General features: G+C 46.6%; 1 protein-coding gene across 2 annotated transcripts in view; it reads left to right on the top strand.

Annotated features, from left to right (window-relative positions):
* The first annotated feature begins 8,232 nt into the window (after positions 1–8,232).
* Positions 8,233–12,273, top strand: part of ABCC8 (ATP binding cassette subfamily C member 8) — a 96,747-nt gene continuing 92,706 nt past the window's right edge. The window contains exon 1 of one of the 2 annotated variants that reach the window (XM_066609495.1): positions 8,233–8,861. In XM_066609495.1, coding sequence (XP_066465592.1) covers positions 8,714–8,861 — 148 coding nt within the window. In that variant the 5' untranslated portion in view covers positions 8,233–8,713. The remainder of the gene's footprint in view (positions 8,862–12,273) is intronic. The other variant, XM_066609496.1, reaches the window with a different exon arrangement.

Below are 12,273 nucleotides of genomic sequence, written 5' to 3'. Positions count from 1 at the left end.
AGTGGATGAGATCAGTCAAGGAAAATGGAAAAGCCCAAAACTAGGAAAAATGGTGTGAAGCAGCAATGGAAAGGAAAAATAAATGGCAGTGAGCAGGACTAGGGAAAAAGTAAATACTGTTCTTAATTTTCTTCAAAAAATTTTGTGCTCTTCCAGCATTATTTTTGCCTATCAAATTAAAAGTGGTTGTGTTTATACAAACATCTAGGTGATAGATCTAATGTATTAACTTTCACACAACTGAGGACTCAAAATGCTTTGTTAAAGGGAGTTAATTTTCATTGGTATGGACACACAAAGAAAAATCAGTTAGTTCAGGTATGGCTGAAAATGGAGTGATTATACCTCAAATATAAGAAAATTCTGGTGGACATACAGTTAAGGAGAAAGTTGAAATTTTGGAAGCAAAACTGTATGCACAAATACATTATGCACCAAAATATGTAACATCTATGGAACAAAAAACATGGAGTGCTTTAGAACAGTGGTTCTCAAACTCATAACCCACCAGTTTGTGTAAAGGTTCCCCCGTCCCTTTAAGGGGCAGAGGAAGGGGAGAGGCAGTAAAGCACTTCCTGTTTGCAGAAGGTGCTTTGCAATCTCTCTGTTTGAAGATTCTAAACCTCCCTGCACCTCCTACAGCCTCACCTACTTAAAAGTGGAAAGCACCCCCCTTCACCCCTCCCTTAGCAAGGTGATCCTGGGGGTCAAGTTGCTGCCCTAGCCCCTCCCCTGCAAAGACTTACTGAGGGAGTAAAGCTCCCTCAAAGTTTGAGAACCACTGTTTTAGAGAAAAATCATAAAGGGCATTTTAGGAGTCTCAAGGGCAGCTGTTCAGGTTTACTGAGATCAGAAACCATTATCAGTAGAGCTGAGAACCTATTAATACTTATCAAACTTCTTGATTAAAGTACTGGTAAGTGGTGTGTCAAAAGTTAGATTTCCAAAGCTTTGCTTATGTGAACACATTCATTTTAATTTCATCAGAAAATATACTTTATATAGTAAAATTGTCCATGTTCATAGTACAATTGTCTATTCCCTTTCGAAGGGAATGAAGTTGACAGCTGCTAAATGAGCATTCAAACAATTCCTCTAGTACACATGTAGAAGAGAGATTTACAATATCTTATGCATTTCTACTCAGAAGTACGCCCCAATTAATTCAATGGGACTTACTCCCAGGGAAGTGTGCATAGAACTTCAGCCTTCTACATTGTGATCACCCAGAGGACATTTGTTGAGTCTCAAAACATATCTCTCGAATTGAATTTAGACAGGTCAATTCCATAATTTTCTAGACTGCAATGCTGTTTAATCATTATCCTGTTCTATCATTCAACAGGAAGCCCACCAGGCCAGTCTGGATAACTTTAAGCGAGCAACTTGTAACAGCAAGGTTTAGTGAAGGAATGAGTTAAACACCTCAGGCTCACCACTCCCAGACTCCATCTCCATGCCTGGAGAGTGGACTTAAAAGGGTAGCTATCTGGTCAGGGGTCTTGTGCTCATCTTTCATTCCATTTCATTCCTCAGGCTCTTTTGCCAAGAATGAGGTGCTGACACAGGAACTCAATGTCCCTAGTGGGATTGGATCCTTGAGGGGCATGGGCTCTGAGTCAGTGCGAGTTGGTGCCAAGGTCTCAATTTCTCTCTGGCACAAAGGCCTCTACCTTTGAGGTCTCCTGGCTGGCAAGTCCAACCTCCAGCCTAGTGTCATGGCCTAGGACTCAGTCCAAGGCTGATCTTTCCAAGCTGACCACTCCCATCTGCTCAGGGGTTCTCCGAGTTGCTGCTTATGGCAAGGGTCATGACACCCATTGCATATCAAGATTTGTTTGCTTTTTTACTCTTGCCAATAGTCTTGAAAATTACTAATTGACTTGCTGGGAGTTCAGTGTAATGAGAGCTCTGACTACTGAGATACCAACAAATGCCCTATACAGATTTTGAATGGGTGCAATCACAATATAACTTTCAACCCTGCTGTTGGGCTCTGGGGACGATGCCGCGGAGTTGCCTCTGGCTCCCTTGTAAGTTACCCTTACCTCCCAGGAAAGTCAGGGGTCTGGCCTGCTGGTCTCAGCCGCCTCCCTCCTGGGGTCACAGTATGTCAGGGCAGCAGGGGTGGTCTCCAGTACTGAGGCTGTTGGAGGGGCTCTCAGACAGGCAGCCTTCCCTCTTGCTGCCTGCCTCACCAACCCTCAGAGTGCCTATCATCACGGGCCACCCCAGCTTTATGTAGCCTCACGGCTCCATCTGACCCTGCCCCTTCTCCTTCTTGCCCTCTCAAAAGGGCACCTACTCCATCTCCCAGCAGGTACTCCCTCGAGGTTGCATGTGCTGGCTGGGGTGGCCTTCAGGCCTTTAGCCTGCTTGCCTTTCCCATCTCCACCTCCGGGGGGCACATCCAGTATCTAGGCAGTGCTGTGGCCCTGCCCAGAGGATGGGATCCACCTGCAGTGTCACCGGCCAGCGACATCACCACTGGGGGACGCTCATGGCCATGGGCTCCCCTAGTGACCGCTTTGCATCCCATCCTGTCAGGTCAGGCATGAAGTCTGGCCTGCCTGCTGATGCAGCAGTGGGGCTTTGCTGCAGCTCGCCTGTTGATTAGCGTGGGGCTGGGTGCGGCATGCTCACAGCCACCAGCCTCACCCCGGACTGAGGCAGCTGTGGGGAGAGCAGTGCAGGTCCGGCCACCTCCCTGAGGACCTTGCCCAGGCAGCCCCCTGCTAGGGTCCTGCTGCCAGGTAAGTCAGTGGCCTGAGGGTGGGTTGGCTCCCAACACCTGCATCACTTTATTTGTCAGGGGAAGAGAGCTGAAGACACCCCCCACTATATATTCCATTGTGCCACCTCTGTGTCATCACTGTGTGACATCACTGTGCCAAAGTAGATTTCTTTACTAATTAGTGAAAGATTGGGAAACTAACAGAAAACAGAATTTATTTCTATTGACTTTATTTGAAGGTGGTGGCCTTGTTCCAGTTGCAGTAAACTAAACTAAAACTTAGGGCACAATCCTACCATGCACTGGAACAGGCAAGCCAGGAGGCTTGCACTGTATCCAGCGCAGGATAGGGACCAAAAGTGGCTCAGCCAGAGGTAAGAGGAAACTTTTCCCCTTGCCTCTGGAAAAGGCACCCTTTCCCCTATGGGTCTCCTTGAACTTGTGCCACCTCTTCAGCAAGTCCAGTGGTGCAAGTCCAAGGAGAGCGGAGCAGCTTGATGCCACTCTGTTCTCCCTGGGAACAAGGGCTGGGTTCCGGCATAATTGCTGGATCCCAGCCCCACTTCCCACTCCCCACCCTCCTGCCCTTGGGGCCACCCACTGCCCACCCTCCCCCAACCCAGGAATGTCTCCTTCCCGCCTCCTCCCCGCCTACCTCAGAGGCTTGCATCGGTCCAGCTGGGCAGACACAAGCCTCAGTGCCTCCTTTGGCACAGAGGCTTGTTCCAGCCTCCGCAGGCTGGCGTGCCTCTGTGCACTGGCTCAGCCGACTCCTGAGGATGCACAAGGATGCCCTCCTGAGCCGGCACAAGTCAGGGCTGGATTGCACCCTTAGTTTGCAGTAAACTGAAGGCAAAATGTTTTTGGCTCTCATATAGTGAATTTGAATATGTGAATATTGACTAATGGCTTTTATTTAAAATATGAGTGAATTATGGCTGTGTATATATAATATTTTAGATAGTCAGGTTCTTATTTCATGATTGCCAGACTATGTAATTATCTCATGGTGCAATCCTATGCCAAGTAGCACCAGTGTCTCTGTTACACTGGTGCAATGTCCAAGCCATGTCTATCATATCCTAAGGCCATCCAGCACAAAGGGGGAGAAGAAACAAGAGCTTAAATAACTACATGGTGTGCAACCCTCCCACAGCCCAATCCTGAGCTGCCTGGAGCCCAGGGCTGCTGTGGCGCCATAAACGGCTGCCTCAGTATCCTGTGCACCCCAGACAGCCACAGCCGCCTCCTCAGGAGAAGGGGACTTTTTTCCTTCCCAAGTAAGGAAAGTAGCCCTGCAATGGGGTTAGTCAATTCTGCGGTGGCTCCAAAGCCATCGCAGAATCAAGGAGTTCCGTGTCATGTCATGTGGCAAAACTGCAAGGATCCTAGACATGTGTTTATATGCATGTCTAATTTGATGCTTGAGATAAGCTGATACTATTTATTACTATGCCAGCTACTTGCTAAATAAAAGTGGACTTTTTCAGCCTAATTTAGCAGTACTGAAGCATCAAATCTTTCTTTTCTAGAAGATGTTACAAAACAAGTAGGGGGGATTTCTGCTTTATTAAGGATGTGATGAATTATGTTTATGGAATGGAATGGTAATAATTTACTTTTAAGGAGCTGACCTTTGTGCTGAATTTTTGCAAGATATAAAGTACTGTGACCAGATAATTTGCTGACATTTGATCTGAACTCTCTGAAGTCAGTTATAATTCTCTTTGACTTTTATAGAGCAGGATCGCATACTCACATTTCTTGCTCTTGAGAGGCTATTCAGAAGTACAAGAGAGCCATAAAGCCTGTCATGTTCATTTGTCTCATATTTATTGTAGGAACAACTCCTCACATATTCAACAGCTTTCCTCTGTTGACTCTATATCTCACACTCGTATGTGGCTATGAATCCTAGCCTTAAAAAGTCAGAATTTCAAAAACAGAGTTTTAAGGGGAAGAGTTCTTTCCCATAGATATGTTTTACACTGTACGTAATACAATATATTCATAATTAAGTAGTCCAGTGTAAAATAAAATCAAAATTCTGTAAACAGGAAGTTCAAATAATTATTTTAAAGATAGTTATATACCACCTTTCTGAATATCAGGGCTCCTACTGTTTCACACCAAAACCACACACTTTCCAAGCCTCCATAGCTATTTTTAAGGCTGAAAGACCCACTTCCGGGTTGCATGGAGGTTCCTTGTTCCTCCCAGCCTCACCTCAGAGGCTTTATGATGTTCCAGGGAGGATTGGGGCCAGCCGTGGACTTGTCAAGGGTGGACTGTTGGGACTGTTGTGGATATTAGTGGAAGCAATGCTGCTGATATCCTATGTCAGATGAACTGTCCTGCTTCCTGTTAACATTCTGACTGTCCCTCTAGCATCCAGGCTGCCTGCCTCTGTGTTGCTTTCTTCTTTCAGAGTTCTGTATAAGTAAGAAACATGCCTGCTTGCTAATGAAGAAAACAGATGGTAATAAGCATGGGGGGCAGTGAAGAACTGTGAATAACTGCAGATACACAGATGGGGGGGGGAGGGAGAGGCTCCTGTATATGTTATTGGCTGCAATCCTAACCACGCTTTCTTGAGAGTAAACCCCTTTGAACAAAATAGGATTTACTTCTGAGTAGACCTGGTTAGGATTGTGCCCCTTGTTAGATTCATATCGCTGAGGCAGCAAAGCACCAATACATTTCAGTTTATTTGAAATAATTTGAAATTTGATCACTGGAGTTCAGTGGTATGACTCCAGCAGACCACTGCCCCAGCAGCTACACCAGCTGCAGATTCATTTCTGAGCACAATTCAAGATGCTGGTTTTGATCTTTAAAGTCCTTTAAATGTTCTTTAAAGACTTGTGACCATGGGATTTAAGGCATCACATTCTTTCATGCATTCCAGCCTGCCCCCAAGATAATCTGAGGGGCCCCCTATGTGTGCCGCCCTTAACTGAGGTTAGGAGGTGGTGGCAAGGGGGAGGGCTTTGCCTGTGGTGGCACCCCAACTGTTGAATATCCCCCCTTTTGAGATCGGTACCCTCCCTGGAGGCCTTCTAGCAGGACCTAAAAATCTTTATCTTTCAGGGGACCTTTTGATGGTGTATGGTGGATTGAGCTGGGTTATGCTGCTATTTTTAAATTATTGATCTGCATTGTTTAACGGCCCAATCCGCCAGTGTGCTGGCTGTTGCATTCAATGCACTATGGGGATAAGGCTGGTCAGGAAAGGTAAGAAGGAGTAAAACTTACCTTTGTGTTGGTCTCCACATGGTCCCTGATTAGACTCCTCAGATCTATGCTAGCTCTTTTGCTTTATCTGGACTGGGACAGGGTTTTGGGATGTGGCAGATGCCACTGTCCCTGTCCTACCTTGATCTCCCAGACCCCACCCCGTCACTAGCAAAACCCCACTGGCAGTAGATATGCTCCATGCTGCTGGAGGCATTTTCCAGCTGCTGTACTGGCAGCAGTGCAACAGACCCATAGGGTTGGGCCGTTAGCCTTATGCTGCTTGGATGCTGGTTTTGTTGTGCCATATTGTTTTTATAATGCTGCTTGACTACTATTTTATTCATTTTTCCTGTTGCTTTATGTTTTCACATTGTATCTCTTGCTATTGTGTCACTTGCAGTTTTACTATCTGGCTTATCTTTAGTGTATGTTTATAGATTGCTGTTTTATTGCATTTATTGTTTTTTTATATTGTAAGCTTACCTCAGTGTCCCTTTATTGGTGAAAAAGGGTGGGTAATAATTGACAAACACATAACTATTTCAGCCATAATATTTTTCTGTGTTAGAGTAATACCTTGTACCTTCATCTTGTTAGGGACCAGAGCATGGATGAATGTCAAAAATGGATGAATGTCGATGCATAGCCTTATTTAGCTTACAAATTTATTTTGGCCAGTAAAAAATATAAATAACTACATAACACATGACAGTGCATGCAAAACCCAATAAAACAGAAAAAAAGAATGTCAACAAATGTCATGGAAGATTGGATGAAATTGGATGAAAGAAGAACCATGTGGACAAAATTTGAAATGTGGTTATCATTGAAAAAGGCAGAAAGAACAAAGTCAAGTGGATGAAATTCAAAGTATTGCTGTGTTCAGTTATTCAAGGTTTTATTATATTTCAAGCCAAGAGATTTAGCTCTAATTGAAACTACATACTAAAATTCCCCTTCACCAACGTACTTTTATTTACCCTGCTTCATGAATAAGAACTGTTGTGTAAGAACCAAAAATCAATGACGTAGACAGGGAAGTTTTACTGGGGGAATCTTGTAACTGAAGTATTACGACACAAATCATTTTATACAGCTATCAGGCACACACATCCTAAGTATCATTAAGAAACGCTTATGCAAACTTTCCCAGAAGAGGGGTCAGCAATTTCCCACTAGTGTATCTGTTTATGGGAACAACTCCTTATGAGCTCACATCCACTTACAACAGATGAAAACTTTATGTATCTTCCAAGCTATTTGACGTTAGCTCCTAATTTGGAAATCATATTTTGAAGATTATAATAATGTTCAATTATAAATTGTTGCCTATTTCAGTTTGGAAAAGCTGCTCACAGGGATCATAGTTTTAATACTAGCAGTGAAGGCATTTAGCAAATTCATGCTTCCTGAACAGTCACATCAATTCTCCTTTGAATACGCTTAGGCAGCTTTGAAAATTGGAACCTGGATTCTAGACTTTGGGCCCAATCCTATCCAATTTTCCAGTGCCAGTGCAACTGTGCTATCGGGGCATGCACTGCAATTTATAGTGGGGCAGCAGTCACAGAGGCCTCCTTAAGGTACGGGAACATTTGTTCCCTTACCATGGGGCTGCATTGTAGTTGCACTGGGGCTGGAAAATTGGATAGCCTTGGGCCCTTTGTCTCACGTGCCTGCAGGTCTGTCGGTTTGTCTCACGCGACTTCATCTCTTAAGGCAGTGATTTCCAACCTTTTTCATCTCATGGCACACTGAGAAGGCAATAAAATTGTCAAGGCACAGGAGACACCATCAGTTATTTGACAGTTGACAAGGCACACCATGCTGTTGGTGAGGGGCTCCCAACCCCCATGGCTCTACTAGTCAATGACCCTTCCCCAAACTCCCATGGCACACCTGTGAGGTAGGGGAAGGTGGGTTCCCTTACCTCAGAGCTGCTTTGTACTGGAAAGTTGGCTGGGATGGGGCCCTCAGCCTGCTCTCCCAGCTTCGGCTGGGGCACAGCACTCCGAGCTCAAGCCTCTGCTTGTCTCCTCAGAGGCAAGCCCCACTGTCTCCCATGGTCTTCTACTCGCAGGAAAGTGTGCCTGGCATTGCAGCCTCAGCACTAGTTGTCTGGCAGCGGGCCCCAGGCTGGGCTTAGGCCCAGGACATGATGGAAAACGAGGGCTGGCTTTGGCCAAGGGGAGGTTTCCCCAGGCGCCCCAGGCCAAGTGCTGGCCAGCCAGCCAGCCAGTCGGGCGCGCAGTTTCCCGCGCACGGGAGGCCCTCAGGGAGCGGCCGCCTCTCTCTTTGGAGCGGCGGAGGCGGCTCCTTTAAGTACCCGAGTGCCGCTCCTCCGCTGCCGCCGGAGAGGCAGCAGAAGCGCCTTCTCTGCTGCCAGCCAGAGCGAGAGATGCTTCTCCCGCCCCAGTGCTGGTATTAGCCTCCCGTCCGCCCGCCCCGCGGAGCCTCTCATTCATTCCTCCCCCTCCCCCGGCGCGCGCGCGCGCGCTCTCCCAGCTGGGCGCATCTGTGCGCTTTCTCATGGCTCTGGCTTCTGCTGCCGCCCCTGCTGCGCGCGCCCCGCTGCTGCTGCTGCTGCTGCTGCTGGAGGGGGCCGGGCGGCGCGGGGCGTCCCTGGGCTAGAGAGGCGCGCGAGGCAGGGAAGCCAGAGCCCCGACCCGACCCGCGCGCGCCCTGCGCCTCGGGCATTGTGCCTGCCCAGCCTGGCCCCGCGCCGCCGCCGCCTCCACCACCATGTCCTTGGCTTTCTGCGGCAGCGAGAACAACTCGGCTGCCTACAAGGTGAACCAGGGCGTGCTCAACAACGGCTGCTTCGTGGACGCGCTCAACGTGGTGCCCCACGTCTTCCTGCTCTTCATCACCTTCCCCATCCTCTTCATAGGTGAGTGCGGCTCGGCCTTCGCCCAGCCCGCAGGCAGCCCTCCTGCAGGCGCCTCCTGGCACTTCTGGCTGGAGCTCCCAGTGCAGCCTTCCTCCAGCCCCCCCCCCCCCCGGACTGCTGCGCGCTCGCCTGAGCTGTGCTCCCAGGGCAGTGTGCGTTGGGTCGTAGCCTGAGAGCCCCGTCCTGTGCTCAGAAGTCCGTCCATTCTGTTCAGCGGGGCGCGCTCCCAGGAAAATGTGCCTCCGGTGGCAGCCTCAGCCTCCCACCGGGCAAGAGCCCCTGAAGTAGCAAAGCTCTGCAGGAGATCGCTTTGCAGAGTGGCAGTGACCTGGTTTTGCCCGCTCAAAGGCAAAGACCGGAGGGAGTTAGGGTTGGCAGGGGAGGGGCACCCCAGCCTTCTACGCTTGTCAGCGTGCCCTTAAGTTTATTCAGAGCCCAAGCCTCTGCCTGTCTACTCAGAAGTAAATCCCATTATGGTCAATGAGGCTTACTCCCGGGGAAATGTGGATAGGATTGCCCAGTCCTATCCAACTTTCCAGCTCTGGTGCGGCCACGGCGCAGCCCCAAGGTAAAGGAATAAATGTTTCTATACCTTGAGGAGGTCTCTGTGACCCCCTCCCCACCACAGGATTCGGCGCACACCCCATTGGCACAGCTGCACCGGCACTGGAAAATGGAATGGAATTGGGCCCTTAGTCTTATAAGACGTAAATCGAAAAGCCTGTTTTGGCACTTGCGGAACTACACAACTCTGGGTTAATGTCACAAAATCCATGGGGAAGCCAATTCATTTCAATGGAACTTATAACTAGAGGTGTTTGAAAACAGTATTATTTATCTTACTCAGAAGTAAGCCCATTGTGCACAGTAAGAGTTAGGGTGTAAACCAGGGCTCTCCTAACCGCAGCCTGCAGGCCAGATCCAGGGTTTGGCGAAAGCCCTCCTGCCCACCCACCCCCCATGAGCAGCGCTTACCATTCCGCATCCCTGTGCCTGGATCAGCTTAAAAAAACACACTTGGGATGGGGAGGGCTTTTTCAGCCCAGGACACAGTGTTTTCCAGTTTGGAGACCTCTGGACTTCTCTTACTCTGCAGAAACAAACACCTCTACTTGTAACTTAAGCGAGATTTGGGTGGTGTTTAATGGCAAGGAAAAAGTGGAAGTGATAGTGGAATACAGTATTTGCATAGAGTACAGTAGGTATAATTTAAATAATAAAATGTATTTCTTAGTTTCACATGTATTTCTTAGTTTCACACTGCCTAGATGCACTTTTGCTATTAGTTTAGCGATAGTTCACGCTAGCTGGCCAAACTTCAGATTCAGATCTGTACATAGTACAGTACTGTTGGCAACCTTCAGTCTCGAAAGACTATGTCATCGCGCTCTGAAAGGTGGTTCTGGAACAGCGTCTAGTGTGGCTGAAAAGGCCAATTCGGGAGTGACAATCCCTTCCACACTGGGAGCAAGTGCAGTTTGTCCCTGGTCTGTCTCCCTGGCTATGGGCCTTCCTTCTTTGCCTCTTAGCCTCAGACTGTTGGCCAAGTGTCTCTTCAAACTGGGAAAGGCCATGCTGCACAGCCTGCCTCCAGTCGGGCCGCTCAGAGGCTAGGGTTTCCCACTTGTTGAGGTCCACTCCTAAGGCCTTCAGTACAGTAGTGCACTTCAGTAGTACACTTCAGGCCTTCAGTACAGTAGTGCACTTGAAAATGATGACTTACAACACTTATTTAAATAGTTTGTTTGGATCTGGTACTCATGACACATGATACCAGATAAGTGAATATTCAGTATTTTCTCAGGCTTCACAAAGCAGCAGTAATAGATATAGGGAAAATATACATGAAGCACAAATTCAGCACCATTGGGATTCCTTTGATGCTAATGATTTTCTCACCAATAATTTCCAATATTTCCACAAGACCAGTTTAGCATGCAGATAAATAGACATTGTTTCTCTTTTGCTGTCCTGACCTCATTCCTCAAGGTTGTTTTTCTCTTTAGAGAACATTGAAATTATTAGGACCTATCACTTAAAGCACTTGAGACAATGTAAAATCTCTCCTAGATTGCATACAGTATTCATATTCATACACACACCCCCCAACACACTTTCATATAAACTTACTTCTGAGTTAACAAGTATAAAACTGCACTGAATAGGTGGAATACAATATGACTGGTTGGGTACAAGAGTTCCTTATTCTTTGACACCAGTGGAACTTACACCAAAACGTAACCCTATTAATAATGTAATTATTGAGTTAACTTGTGTGTGTTTGATATTTGATTTAATATTTACTGGAGTACTGCCTTTATAGCTACAATGTTTTGTTTGTTGTTTGTCTCACTCACGTCCTGTGCTCTTATTGCAATTAATTAATGAATTAATGGAAGATGTTTTATAGAAAGATTAATGGAAGATATTTTATAGGAAATGGAATATTGGTGGCTGACCTAACTCCTTCTGATATTACCCTCTCTAGGTTCATGAGTGATGTTTGTGACTCTTTAACCGCAGCTGTGGCTGGTTATTTATCTGAGATTCTTAAAATAACGTTGTCAGAATCTAAATAATTCTGGTATTTTATTTTAAATTGTTGGGTCAGTATGCAAGTTGTTGCATCAATTGTAAAGTATAAGTGTTAATTGTGTTGTGTTGATATGCCAATAAAGGTTTCAGAAAAGAAAAGAAAGAAAGAATATTGGTGGCAAAATCATCTGTTTAATCATTCATTTATTTTTTCTAACTTATTTAGAAAAAATGCAGAACAGATAAAAGAAAATATTTCTTTACCCAGCATGTAATTAATCTGTGGAACTCCTTGCCACAGGATGGCATAGATATCAGATATATGGAAGAAAAGTCCATCACAGCTTACAAGCTATGATGGGTATGTGCAACTTCCTGGTTTTAGAAGTAGGCTAACTCAGAATGTCAGATTTGAGAGAGTGGCAACAAGATGCAGTTACCTTGTTGTATGCTCCCTGAGGCATCCAGTGGGCCACTGTGAAATACAGGAAGCTTGACTAGATGGGCCTTTGACCTGCTCCAGCAGGGCTCTTCTTATGATCTATTTTTAAAAGCAAAGTATCACTATTTCTACTTTCAGTGCAAAATAGATAGTGCAGGTATGCCCCCTGATCTGCAAGTGTTCCGGAACCCCCCACAGATAGCTGAAACTGCGGATATGGGTGAATGCCCGTCCCCATGGTCTGGACCCTCCACAGGTGAGGCCCAGCTCCCCACACCTCCATAGGGACCTCTGAGCTCAGCGGAGGCCGTGGACATTCACTCATGGCTGTCAGGCTCAGACTGAGTTCAAGAGCTCAAAACACATAACTTCTAGTTTCACAGAAAAACCAGAAGTGATTTTTAAAATTGTCTTTGTAAGACATTGGGAGCCCAA

The sequence above is a fragment of the Tiliqua scincoides genome, chromosome 1 (genome assembly GCF_035046505.1).
Source record: "Tiliqua scincoides isolate rTilSci1 chromosome 1, rTilSci1.hap2, whole genome shotgun sequence".
In the NCBI taxonomy this organism is placed as follows: Eukaryota; Metazoa; Chordata; class Lepidosauria; order Squamata; family Scincidae; genus Tiliqua; species Tiliqua scincoides.
Note: the sequence above shows the minus strand (reverse complement) of the source record. Positions and strands in the feature narration are given on the sequence as shown.